This window comes from Streptopelia decaocto (genome assembly GCF_964273445.1).
Source record: "Streptopelia decaocto genome assembly, chromosome: 3".
Taxonomy (NCBI): domain Eukaryota; kingdom Metazoa; phylum Chordata; class Aves; order Columbiformes; family Columbidae; genus Streptopelia; species Streptopelia decaocto.
Window position 1 is genome coordinate 659,201 of NC_138656.1, and position 13,533 is coordinate 672,733.

General features: G+C 54.9%; 2 protein-coding genes across 2 annotated transcripts in view; one reads left to right on the plus strand and one right to left on the minus strand.

Moving 5' to 3' along the window:
* XRN2 (5'-3' exoribonuclease 2) overlaps nucleotides 1-9,480 on the plus strand; it is a 35,806-nt gene extending 26,326 nt beyond the window's left edge. Inside the window, exons 28-30 of the mRNA XM_082047419.1 lie at nucleotides 82-142; nucleotides 4,807-4,948; nucleotides 8,663-9,480. Of these exons, the coding sequence (XP_081903545.1) occupies nucleotides 82-142; nucleotides 4,807-4,948; nucleotides 8,663-8,725 (266 nt within the window). The 3' untranslated portion in view covers nucleotides 8,726-9,480. The remainder of the gene's footprint in view (nucleotides 1-81; nucleotides 143-4,806; nucleotides 4,949-8,662) is intronic.
* Nucleotides 9,481-12,108: 2,628 nt separating this feature from the next.
* On the minus strand, nucleotides 12,109-13,247 carry NKX2-4 (NK2 homeobox 4; the record flags this gene model as incomplete). The annotated part of the gene is made up of 2 exons (XM_082048108.1): nucleotides 12,109-12,767; nucleotides 12,875-13,247. 2 exons carry the CDS (start codon nucleotides 13,245-13,247, stop codon nucleotides 12,109-12,111), a joined length of 1,032 nt encoding a protein of 343 aa, XP_081904234.1.
* Nucleotides 13,248-13,533: the final 286 nt, after the last annotated feature.

Here is a 13,533-nt window from a genome sequence, read left to right on the forward strand (position 1 = left end):
GGGGGAGCGCAGTGCAGCGCCGTCCCTCGCTGCGCTCGCTGCGTTTGACGCGCTGTGTCGTGTTGTGTTGTTTCCCCGCAGATCTGCGGCCGCAGGAGTCCTGGCGAGGCCCCACGCCGCTGTTCCCGCAGACCCCGCAGAGGTGAGCCGGACCCACCTGTGCAAACGTGCCGGAGCCTGGCCTGGCCTCGGCTTCTCTGCCACTGTCCCCTCTTTGTTTGGAACCTTGTTTGTTGGAATGGTGCTGTACGGCAGGTTTTTTAAAGTTGATTAACGACCATGATTTATTTATATTTTGAGAGTGCACTGCGCGGTGTTCATCCTTTAAAAGGCTCGAGTACTTTGTGTTAAAAAAAAGAAGGAAAAAAACACTTTCCTTTAAAACTCAGACTGCAAAATTAACTTTACTGTTGGTGCTTTGGTACCGTTCTTGGTTCTTTGGCCTTTATCTTATTGAAGCTTTTGAGATACTATGAAATTGAACACAGAGAGCTTAAAACTGCATTAGATTTTGGACAGGCTAAACAAATTTCTTTTTAGGAGGGCTGTGGAGCTTAATGAGGCATAACTAATGGTGTTCCACTTTTATCGTTTCTGTGCCGCAGCCGCAGCATTAGTACAGACCAGCCATTGATTCTTGCTACAAACCTCTTGAAGTCCTAATCAGCTTCTTTGGTGCAAGTTTTTCAGGGCTGACAAGCCTATTGTAGGGCAGTGTCACTGTAGGTCAGTAGTTATTAGTTGCCACTGAAAACAGTTTCTTTAACTACTTAAGACTGAACTGAATTAAATGCAGAAGGGACTCAGGGAAGGATTATGGAATCCGCAGTCCAATAAGTGCCATCGAATAGAAGGAATGTGACATGGTTTGATAATAAGGGATGTTTTACGTGCGTTCCTTCATTGATAGGTTGTATGTCCTTAAGTCAGATGGACTTTAGGAACTCGGCGTACCTGCGAAAGCCATGAATAATGATATTTATGTATGTTATGGAGGAGCGAGAGCCTTTGTGAGATCTTGGAAGTTTCTGCTCTGAGGCACAACTCTCTTTTTTCATGGTTTTATTTGCAAATGTGAACCATTGAAAATATCTGCTTGGGGGGAATTTATTGAGCTCTCCGCAGTCACGTTTTCCATGGCAACCCTTTTGATCCCTATTGAAATAAGTCCGGCTCCCTTGTCCTGTGCCACGTCAGTGTGGAATATTGCATTATAAATGAATCTGGCATTACAAACTTTAATATTGCTTTGTCCCTGGGAATGGCTTTTCCCACACCTTAATTAAATACACTTTGTGTAGTACCATTTTGTGAAATACTGTCAATTCAACAGGCTGTTCATTTTTGCAACGTGGAAGAGTTTCCTAATTCACATATAAATAACTTTTTTCAGCCAGAAATGCTGTTTGTTTCTCACGTGAAAACACGCTTTTGTTGCAACTGTAATAACGGACTCTGATGAGAACGGTACCGCGAGGCTCCTGGGCTTGGTTTGCGATTGCGGCCGGACGGTGCTCGTGGTTCCATCCTCAGCTCTCCAGCTGCCCTAGTGCTGCGGTGTTCACTGTTCACCTCCCAAACTGGAGGAGACTGGTGGCCCCCGAGATGACTTCACACTGAAGATGTTCCATCTTCACCTAGAAAATAACCTTTGGAGAAGCTCAGAGAATGCTGTTGTCACTTTGGACTGACAACAGCGTATTTGTGATGCTTCCCCTCCCCGGTGAGGCTTGGTTGTCCCTCTGGTTTGTGAACATCACGGACCTGCCCGTGTCGGTGCTGAGGATAAGGAATGAGGTTCTTGGCCGCTCAGGGCTGCCGTTGGGCTCGTTGCCGTGCAGGGGTGAGCCTGGAGCCCCACACAAAATGCCAAATAGAAACACAGAGATGTGGTGCTGCAGCTGAGTGTGCAGCGGGTAAAACACAACCACCGGGCTGCTGTTGAACGGGACACCGCTCAGCATGTCCCTCCAGGCCCTGGGCTGCCCTACTGGACACTGCAGAGCCTTAGTTCATGCTCTTGCCTTCAGGCCTGGTGGTCTGATACGTTTCACACGTGATATACATATATATATATATATATATATATATATATATATTGCTACCTGATAGAAGTTTGTCACCTGGTTGAGCAAATGCTTTGGCTTAACCTGCTCATGGAAGAGATTTCCAAAGAGGCTGAGGTTGCAAAACAGAAACGTTTTACTGGATAAAGTTTCCTGAAGTTGTAATTTAGCTATCCCGTATTTGCTTTAGTTTAATCTCCAGTTGATGTAAGTGTGGCTGGTGCATTTGAGTAACTCTGCCACTGTGAACTCGGGTCGTATTCCGAGGGGCACAATAATTGTTTGTCAGCCGTGAGGCTCAGCTTTGCTGCGGATGAATCTCCACCCTCGGGTAACTGGAATCGCCAGTCAGTACATCCAGTAGATAAACACAAAGTCAAGTGCTGTGAGGACTATGATTTCCCGAGTTCTGTTTATCAGATGAAAATCTAAAATGTTGTTTTTTAAAAGTGGTGCGTAGCTGCGTGAATTCAGAGCGGCAGAAGGTGTAAGCTGCTTCTCTGGCATTAAGATCAGAAAACGTATTGCAGGGGTTCTGGTTTTATTTTTCTTGTCTTACTAGGTTTGTCCTCTAGAATATGTAGTGGTTCCAATTGAAAATCACCCGTTTCACTCTTTCAGATGGCCTCAAAGCAGGAATACCCCAGCATAATAGTCATACTAATGTCTTTCATTTGTTAAATATCCCAACATTTCACTAAGCAGCGCTTTATTAAAATAAAGCGTTTAAACTGTGTGCCCAGTCCGTATTCCGGTGCAGTGGGGTTCGTGCCCAGCTGCCCGTTGTCACCATTCGTCACCCAGGGCGTTGATCACAGCCACGGCAGCGGAGCTGCTGGTGCGGGTCCTGAGCTGGGGCTGGATGAGTGCCCTGCAGTTTCCTGCGGGCCCAGCAGCGTATTCTTCCTGGACACTCTGCTGCTTTCCAGGAATAATGGGGAAAAAAGTACTCGGAGTACTTAATCAAAAGGAATATCATACTTAGAACAGTGATTTAGAGTGTTTAGTCCCTGGAAGTGTAATGTGCTATTAACTTTAAATACAGTGTGGCCTCTCCTAGTGAGTGGCTGAGATAACGCTGCGTGTTTCTAGACGTTACCTCTGAAGCTGAAAATAAAACCGTTCAGTGTTGCCACTCAGCTTTGGAGCGTGTTGGTTTGGCACAGGTATTGCACATCGTGTTTAACGAATGTGTTTTTACCAGGCAGGACTCCTACTTCTGCAAACAGGAATCGAGTTATTTCCTTTCCAGAGTCGGTGGGAGTTTCCTTTGCCTTTCTGCCATCAGGCAGGTTTCCACGTGAGCAGGTGGAGCATCCCAAAAGCATCCCAACCCAGAAAGCCGGAGTGCCTGGTTTAATTCATTTTAATCTGCCGTTTACCTGTCTTGGCTCCAGCTCTGTTGAGCTGCTGAAGTGTGTTTGAAAGTCCTTCCTCCCCAGCGTCGCTTCCTCAGAGCTCAGTGTGCCTGACCCCGCACAGCTGCCCACGCATCCTCGCTCAGCGCCTGTGCCTCTTTAAATCACACCAAAGCCGGCCCCTGCAGGGCTGGATTGCACCGTTGGAACCAGCCCAGCCCGCAGAGGCTCTCCAAAGGCGTTCGGTGGCTGTGGGTGCCGCGGGTGGATGCCAGAGCGTCCCTGTCCCTCGGCACGCTGGGCACACGCAGCTCCACCACATCGCTCTTCAACAGGGGTCACACAATAACAACTGTGTCAACTAGCCAGTGTTTTCCCCTCACAACCATATATTGTACTGCAAAACATAACTGCTGTGAATTCTGTAAGGATTCGTACCCTTCCCCGTGCTGTTTTAAAGACTATATCGTTTTTCTAAATATTTTTAATCAAACAATGATTTGATGTATTATACCTGTTGCTCTATAATTGTAATGTTAGAATAGGTACTTGAAGGCAATTAAAACATTTCTTGCTGTTAGTAATCTGGGATGGCAAACTAGGTTATAATGGATGTTGAATTTGTGTTCCCATATAAACTGTACACCAAATGTCAGTCAGTCCACGCCAATTAGTGCTTATGTTGCTAGGTCACCGTGGTCAATTGAAAACGGCATCAATAGGACTTGAAAAGGTTTCTTCCCGATCAGACCTTCTGACATATTGAGCAGAATAATGGATGGGAAAAAGCAGCCAAGGCCCCTACCCTAGATTCAGAATAGTCGCAGTAAGAATTCATTTGCAACCTGCAATTAACTAGAAAGAATGGACTCCCAGAAAGAGTCTGGACATTTAGAAAAGAAAGCCTCATTCTCCTGTACCGCACATGTTTGCTCTTTGGATGGTGCGGTACGTTTAGCTAACTTGGTGATATCTGGGCTTTAATCTGTGTTCGAGATCAGTGCGGATGAACCGGCAAATTTGCCCCTAAAATAAAAGATGGACAGAATCCTTCCAAGGAATTGAGAAATCTGTGATTTGTAAAACGGGGTTTGTTGCTTGTGGCAGTACCTGGTTCTGTGGCTTTCGAGCTGCGATGAAGGAAGCAGGAAGGAAATGTGGCCTTTGGTAGGAGAATGCTGGAAGATATTCCCCCCTCCCCAGTTTATCTCTAGTGACTTGGGTGTCATTAGCACCACTGCAGGCACAGCTGGGTGTGCTGTGCTGAACTCCGAGATAAATCGAATCATTTCTCATGCGAGACGACCGAAGTTTGGGGTTTGTGCTGTGAAGCTCCGTGCAGGAGCCACTTTCACGCTGCCTGTGCTCTCTCCTCTCCGCAGGACGGCGGGCGCCGCTCCCCTGCTGGCCTGGAACCGCATGCTGCAAGCGCAGAACCAGTACCAGCCCGGGCAGTTCCCGGCGCTGGGCGGGCCCATGGGCTACCCGCAGCGCCCCGAGGATCGCATGGACCGCGGACGGCAGGTACGGAAAGCTCCCCCGCTTGGTGCGGGCTGTTCCCTCCGCGCCAGGCGCGGACGCGGCGTGGGCGGGTGTTGTGGCTGGGGTTAACCCAGCAGCGAAAGCACGGACAGGTGAGTGTCCCAGCACTGCCCAGCCCTCGCTGTGCGCCCTGGCAACAGGTCACTGCCGTGGCTTTGCTGCCGCCGCTTCTCGTTACAAGTGAATCAAACGTGCTACCAAGTCACACGCTCCTTGCAGCCTGAGAGAACAGGATCTGAGGGCAAGTATTTCAGCCAGAGTCGTCATCTTCCGTAAGGAAACCCATCAGCTACACTTTCTGGGGATACAAGGTTTTCTCCCCAATATGTTTAAAATATAGATTCATATGACTTCATTAATTTTTCCTTTCGAATATTTCTTGGCTTTCTCTTAGCTAAAAAACTACTTAAATTCAAATGTTAGAATGTAGTAGCCAGAGAAATAAATGTCTGTGAAAGTACACGTGAAAATAGCTTTGCGTGGTTAAATGAAAACAGGTGAATGCGATAGGAGAACCTCATCCAAAATGATGGGTGACTTTGTCATCAGTTCATGAAAGTGCCACAGAATGAGAATGCCTCAGCAGCAGGGGATGTTCGTGTGTGTGTTCCTAGCAAACACATCATCTGCATATACTCTTGTATGAGAAATGTTGAGTATTTGCAGTGCTAGCTTAAAGTAAATTTCAGATATCTATATTAAACTTTAAGTTCTGTTGCTGTTTTGTTAAGTCAGAACTATAACTCAGCTACCAGTGACTGGGAAAGAGGAGGAAGAGCGCTCAGCTGCTTGGTGCCAGCATTATTTCCCAGTCCTTCATATGGAAACTGAGGCACAAACCGATTAAATTTGCCGCCTGTTGGCACCTGGTTCAGCTGTCCATTATAAACGTGCTCCCGACACGTCACCTTCTGCTGTACACTCCTGGCTCTGCTTTTCTCCTTCCCGCCTGCCCCCGTGCCCCGCACACAAACGCTGGTGTTTCCCGGCGCAGCACACGCGGTTTGTGTGTGATCGCTGGGTGCCGTGGGCAGCACAGGCGTTTTCACGCGGTGCAAACCCAGCCCTTGGCGTGTGTGGTGGGTGCCGTCCCGGTCTCCTCTGGTGTGCAGCAAGGACTGCAGGTGCCATCTCTTTGCACCGGAACGTCAGTGGTGGGTGTGAAACCCTTCCCATAGCACTTTTACCACTTCTCTGATTCTTTGTCTGCTTTATGTTTTATTTTCTGTTCTGGTTGGGAGGCTCAGGTAGCACTATCTATCACAACTGCTTCTGCACCACAATGTTGTTACGGTGTGCAGGTTTTTGGGCAGCTAACACAATAAACCCGTGTCCTGTCGAATGAAGTTTGTGGGAGAAGAGCCTTGGGGCGTTGCTGGGGGAGGTTTTTGCAGGGTGCCCTGTGCTCCCTGCCTGGCGCAGCCTGGGAGCTGCTAATGCCGTCCTGGGCATTGTCTGCGGCCACAGGATTGCACGGCGCTGCTGAAAAGCTCTGTGTGTGTGGAACGCCAGCCCGGCTGAGCCCGCGGCAGCAGCCAGACCCCGTTCTGCCCCACTCCTGCCCGCAGCTCCTGGTGCAGAGCAGCCTCCTCGGGCAGGGCTCAGGACCGCCAAGAATGGTCCTTGGCTCCTCCAGCTGTTGTAGGGATGCTGCAGCCAGCAATGGGGTAAGAAGAGAGGCCACCGAGCTGTGTTGCTCCCCATACAAGCCCTTCCAGGGCTGGTTTTGGCTGCGGGCTGGGCTGAGATCACACGAGGCTTCGGGGGCTCGGGGGGGATCCTGGCTGTGCCGCCCAACCGCTCCCCGGCGGCTTTTCAACTCTATTGTTAATTTGTATGAGGTGCATCGATAGGATCAGCTTTCCAAAATCTTTCATTTTGTGTTACTCAGGTTTACCCCAAAAAACCAGAAACAAAGGAATAAAAGCGTAATTGCACTAATCCGTACCAGGGGCTGCCGTGACAATGCAGAAAAGCCGGTGGGGGATTTTGGTGCTGGTGGAGTCTGGGCGGTGTTTAATTAGGGCTGGAAAAGAGATACTTGAGAGAAGTCTGTGTGCTGTACCCTTGATCCTGGGGGGCGTAGGTGGGCGCATTTGCAAAAGGAATCGGGGCTTGAATGAGTTCGTTCCCAACCTTCAGTCTCCGAGTGTAACAGCTCCAGCCTGGCAGGGACAACCGCAGCGGTTCGTCACCCGGACGGGTCCGTAGCGCTGGTGGGTAACATTGCAGTCCTGCCCAAACCTGGGCCCCCTGTCACCAGCGCGGGATGTGTCTGCTGGGTCATGAACCCACCTTAAAACCGGGTGGTGCCAACGCTTTGATTTGTGTTCGCCTACGGGGTGCTTATTAAGGACAAATCTTTCAGCTCAAGTAAATTTGCTTCCTTGAAAAATTTCCTTTTCAGTTGCTTCGCTTTCCCACTGCGTTTTATCTCCTTTTAAATTTTTGTTGCCTTTCTTATTCTTTTGTTGTTGTTGTTATTTTAAAATGAACTTAGAGATGTCATTATTTCCTCAGGGCTGACAGCGCTGGAGTAAAATTAGAGGCTACCTTAAAGGGTTTAGGGTGCAACACCAATAATTGAATCCAACATTGCTGCCTGAAAATTTCAAAGCTTTAAAGCCTTGAAAAGGGATTCAAGTGGAAGTGGTGACACATAGCAGCATAAATAATTATCTTTGGTCCCTTTCACCTCTGAATTCTTTTTTTACAGCGTACAGAACATGGTCTGAAGAGGTTAATAAACGCGCTGCTACAAAGCGCTTACGAAATTAATGCAACTGCCATGGATATGGGTTGCTCTCTGGGGCTGGGTGGTTGGTGGTGTCTTCCAGCTCTTCTAGAAAGCTGAAGAATAAACTGGATTGTGTTGTGCGGGTGTTGGACGTTTTTCTTTTAGTCTGCGAGCCCAGATGAGCGTTGGGCGCAGCTGTTCAGGACACGGGAGCTGGAGCTGCCTGCGGGGGTTGCGGCTGGTGATGCCTCTGGAAGGATTTTCAGGGGATGTCGTCCGCTTGTTCCCTTTTTAATCAATTACAATTAAATCCAAACAGCCTTCCTGGTGGGGGGAGCAGCGTATTGTGTTCAGGGTCCTTCAGAAGGGGGGTGAGCAGTGGGTTCCAGCTTTGCCGGGGTTTGCTTGGTCCCCGGCTCCCGCCCCCTGGGACGGGAAAGGTGCGTTTTGCTTTTAGAGACCTGGAGGGAAACCCCTGGGCCCTGCCCGCCAAAAACCCTCCCGAGCAAACCAGCAAAGCCCAGAGCACATCGCGTTACCTTTCTGCGCTCTGCCACGCGTCAGGGCTTGAAATCGTTCTAAGTGTTTCAAGGCGGCTTTGTATGAAACTTCCCAACAGGTTTTTCACCGGATAATTGATGTACAGAGCGCCCTGTCTGAACTTAAATACAAAAATATGTCTGATTTCCAAGGTGGGATTTAGGCGGCGTTATTGAAAACGAAGGGGTGCTGAGAAACGCGGCTTCTGCAGCAAATGCCTTCTTTTTCCGTTAAAATATGGATGTGTGAAAGCGTGGGAGGTGTTGGTGACGGTGGCGCTGGAGCCGGGCGCTGCGGGCGCTCAGCCCGGCCCGCACCCCGCTCTGCTTTGTCTGCTTCCCGTGGCGCCGGGAGCTCGCCCAACTTGTTTACCGGGGTCCTAATCCAAAAAATAAACGCTTGCTTTTGTTTGTTTGCAGGGATACGGCCCCGGGAGGCCCTACCCGCTGCCGCCTCCTTCGGGAAGATACAGCTGGAATTAGCTCTTGGCTTGCTGGGTATTTTTTAAGTGTAGAAAATGTCTGGGTTTTATTTTTTTGTTCTTTTATTAATCGGGGGGAGGGTGGGGAATGGAATCCTTCCGAAACATCCCTGTACTTTTTAAACTACGTGCACATTTCTTACCAAACCGATTATTTTTTTGCTGCGGGGCTCGGAAATAACGCGTCGCAAAGTCCGAGCGAGCTCGGCTTGCTAATTGGAGCCGTTTGATGAGGTAGGAGAGCGGGTTTGTCTTTATTACGTGTGCGCCTGTCACTCCAGACGCCCTTCACTCCACACACAAGAGCCTCAAACAGCCGGAGTTTTGAAGAACGCATAGAAATGGGGTTTGATGAACTCGGGGAGGACACGACACGGCGGCGCTTGGGGACACGGCGGCGCTTGGGGACACGGCGGCGCTTGGGGACACGGCGGCGCTTGGGGACACGGCGGCGCTTGGGGACACGGCGGCGCTTTCCTCCTCAGCTGCTCCTGGAATTTCTCGCGGAGAGAAGACCTTTTGGACTTGGAAGTAAAACATTTCAACTCCTACAACTTGTGCCTGTTTTTGACCTTGTTATTGTAACACAAACAAGCACGGGGAGTGTATTTGTCTGTTTTGATATGTAATTTAAAATAGCCGCAAAGTGCAGACTTTCCATTCATTTCTAGCACTCTTTCTAGGGATTTTCTGTGTGAGCGTACCAAATCAGTAAATATTTTTATTTGCTTTATAAAGTGGCTTTTGAAATTCTGAGCAGCATCGCGTGGTTTATTTCCAGCCCCCTCCAGAACGAGTTTGTGTCTTTTATCTCCACCTGCGTGCACACGCTTCTATTTCACGGAATGAATTATTTCCCACACAGCCTCTAGAATAGTATTTAAAATCTTAGTTTAATTTAAGAAAAAAAATTGAGAGCATTCAGTTAAATGAGAAGCATTAATGCTGATATAATGTTTTTCTGTTGTGCCCCACTTGGACTCTTCCATCAAATGTATGTATGGTATATATCAGTAAACGTGCCAGCGCTGCTGCTGCCCCTGAGCAGGGTTGCAAAGCCCAGCGCTCCCGGCACTGGGCTTGTTCAGGTTCTTCCTTCAAGGGCCCAGATTTTAATCACCAGCAACGAGGAAAAAGATCAAGACCACTGTAACCTTGGGAGGAAGAAATCACGAAGCTGGATTCATTATTTTCAAGTGATTGAGGGTGGAGCGGAGTCCTTCATTGTGATGCAAAGGGTCGCCATCCTGCCCGGCGCTGGGGGACCAATGGCCTGTTCCCTCCGCCGGGAGAATATTTGGGTCTCAAAAAAGTAATTTTGCTTTTCGAGCAGAACAAAACCAGCAGCCATGGTGAATTTTCATGCAAATGCAGCGGTTGAGTGCGAGGCCGGAGGAAGGAAGGAGTGGGGCGAGCGGGGCGGCTCGTCCTCACGGGCTTTTGTCCCTCGCTCCGCGCCTTTGGGGGTGGAGGGCACCAAAATGGGGCCGGATGGACGTTGCGGGGGCTGCTTTGGGAAGGGCTGGTCCCTGCGGGTTCCCCCTTGTCCGAGGGTCTCGGAGCGGCCGGTGCGCCCCAGCGGAGCCTGCGCTGGGCCCGGGGGCTGCGGGGCCGCGGCTCCTGTGCCGGGGCGCAGGGAAGGGGCGCAGGGCCCGGAGCAGCCCCCGGGCCGCCTGTTGGTTTGCTGGGTGGCCCTGCTGCGTCCCAGCAGAACCGGGGGACGTGGGGATGGCCCTTGGCGACAGGAACCCCGTGGCCGTCCTGAAACTGCTCTACCTGTCTCGATCTATGTATTTGCCAAGCTGAAGCGTCCCACCGGGCGTTACGAGGGCTGGAGGGGGGTTCGGTCCCCGCACCGGGCTCAGACCCTCCTGCAAGCCGGGGAGAAACGCTCCGTGCGAGCGCGGCCGGGGGAGGGAGCGGAGCCGCCGGGTCCCTGCGCACCGCTCGGCCCCGGGGAGCGGGGACGGAGCGCAGCGCCGGGAGGGGACGGGCGTCCCGCTGCTCCCCTCCCGGGAGCCGCCGGCAGGGATCCCCCTTCCCCTCCCGGCCCCGCCACAGTCTTGGGCTCCCAGCAGCAGAAATGCGTTTTTTCCGCCCCAGAATCGCTCCTTCACGGCGCGGAGCCCCCGGAGGGGCTGGGGAGCAGCGGAGCGGAGCAGAGGCGGGGGCCGCGGAACCAAATCCCTTTGGCGTCTGAGGGGGAGGCGGAAAAACGGGGCTTTAGGGGTTGTCCAGGGACGGTCAAGCCGCATCCGTACGTGCACCGAGAACGAAGCAGCCAACGCTAGAGAACACCGTTTCCTTTTATTGTAGAAAAAAAAAAGGCGGAAACTTCCGAGATGCGTTTCCCGGTGTGCCGCATTTCCTCGGGGAAGAGGCGAGGGCCAAACCCCGCGGGCCCGGCCCGGCCCAGCGCTCCCGCCGCTCCTCCTGCGGCCCCGGGCGCTGCGGGGCCCGATTCCCGCGGTCCCGGCGGCTCCCGCTCTCCGCCGCCCGTCGGACGCTCAGCAGGTGCCGCGTTTGCGGCGCTGTCTTCGCGCGTACATTCGTTTACTGAGCAATAGTTAATAATAACGAGAAAAACGGTTTTTTCCCCCTTAAATCTGAGCACCAGCGTTCGAGAGCTCTTCTGCCAAAACACGCTCCGCCACCGCCGGACTTGGATTCGTTTTATTTCCGTGCTCCAGCCGCTCCCCGTCCTCCAAAAGGCAGCGCCTGCCCGCCGCTCGCCCCGCTCGCTGCCTCCTCGACCTTGAGCTACAATTCAATTTACCTTCAATCAAATAATAATGAAATTGCACTTCAGGGGCACCCTTATAAAATTAATTCTGCTGAGATAAGTTGCACTTCAGAAGATTTATTGTTCGCCTTCAATGGGTCTGTAAGGTATACGCGGACCGGCGCGGGCTCCCGGCTGCCTGCGGCTTTGGCTGCCGGTGTCCGGCCGCGGGAGAGCGGGCCCGGGCCGGGACCAGAGCCCCCGCTCCGCCGGCCGCCCCCAGGTCCCCCCGCCGCCCGGCGCCCCGTCGGGGCGGTTCTCCCGGGCGGGCCCCGGCGGCCGCGCACCCCCGCACGAAGGCGGACGGGACACGGAGCCACGAACACGCCGCACACACACACGGACACACGCACACACGGACAGAGCCCGCGGCCCTGCGCGCACGCCCGGCCTCCGCCCGCCCCGCTGCGGCTCTGCCTTCCAGTCCAACCCTTCAAAACCCCGGAAAGTCTAAAAAAAAGGATGAAGCGAGAGCGGAGGGGGCGCGCACAAAGCGGGGGCCCACGGGCGGCTGTCGGGGCTCTCGCAGGCGCCCCACCGGGCCGGGGCGGCCGTCGGGGCCCGGAGCGACCGCGGGGCGGGGCGGGGGACGGACACACGGATTACCACGTCCTGCCGTAGAGCAGGTTGGGGCTGACCATGCCGCCGTTGTAGTCGACGCCAGCCGAGTCCATGGGGGCCAGGGCGGGCACCTGGCCGTGCAGCGCCGGCGGGCTGGGCGAGAGCTCCTCCAGGTCGGCCGCCTGCCCCAGCGAGCCGGGGTGCGGGTGGGCGGCGGGGGCGGCGGCGGGGAGCGCCCCGGCGGAGGCGGCCGGGGGCGGGGGGGCAGGCTGGCCGGGGCCCGGGGTGCCGCTGCCCGGCGGCGGGCAGGGTTTGCCGTCCTTCACCAGCACGGGCACGGCGACGCGGCGGGGCGAGTGCTGCTGGCAGAGGCCGCCGTCGGGGTGCAGCTGCTGGGCGGCCGCCTTGTCCTTGGCCTGGCGCTTCATCTTGTAGCGGTGGTTCTGGAACCAGATCTTCACCTGGGTGGGGGTGAGGTGGATCAGGCTGGCCAGGTGCTCCCGCTCCGGCGCCGACAGGTACTTCTGCTGCTTGAAGCGCCGCTCCAGCTCGTAGACCTGCGCCTGGGAGAAGAGCACCCTCCTCTTCCTTCGCGGGGCCGCGTGGAGCGGCACGATAGCCTTGGCGCCCTCGGCGATGCCGCTCAGGCCGCCCATCCCGGCCACGTTCATCCCCGCCGACGGGCCCATGAACCTGGAGACTGAGCGGGACAGGCGGCTCAGCGCCGGCGGCCGCCCCGTCGGGGGCAGCGGCCGCCCCCGCCCGCCCGCCGCCCCCCGCCCGCCGCCGCCCCGCGCCCGCACTTACTGCTGGAGTAGCGAGGGTCACCGCCGGCCCCGTACCAGCCGCCGCCCGCCGCCGCGCCGCTCCGCATCCCCTCGGGGTAGGCGGGCAGCTCGCCCATGTTGCCCAGCCCGCCGTTGCAGTAGCCCCCGACGGCTCCGTGCGGGAACTGGGAGACGCCATGGGGCATGTGGTAGGCGGCCGCCCCGGTGGGCCCCGCCACGACGTGCTGCGGCACGGCGGCCGCGCCGGGCACCGGCGGCTGGCGGTAGGGCCCGAGGGGCGCGCCCAGCCCGCCCGCCCCGTCCATGCCGCCGAACTTCTTGTAGCTCTCCTCCATCGGGCTGAGGATGTCGGTGACCGAGAAAGGCGTCGTGTGCTTGGGGCTCAGCGACATGGCGCGACAGGACGGGGCGGGATGGGCCGGGCCGGGCGCTGCCGCCGGCACCGGCGAGCCGTGCGCGGGCGAGGCGCGGCGCGGCGGCCACCAGCCCCGGGCGCCGGTAGCTCGCCGTTTCTTTTAGCCCGGCGCCGGGTTTACGCCAGACGCGGGGGGGCGGAGCGAGCGCGCCCGGCGGGGGAGAGCGGCGGCGGGCGGCCCCGTCCCCTCCCCGCCTCCCGCCGCCCTCCCCGGCCCCCTCCTCCCGGCCATTGTCCTGCGCCCGCCGGACGGCTCTTAAGCC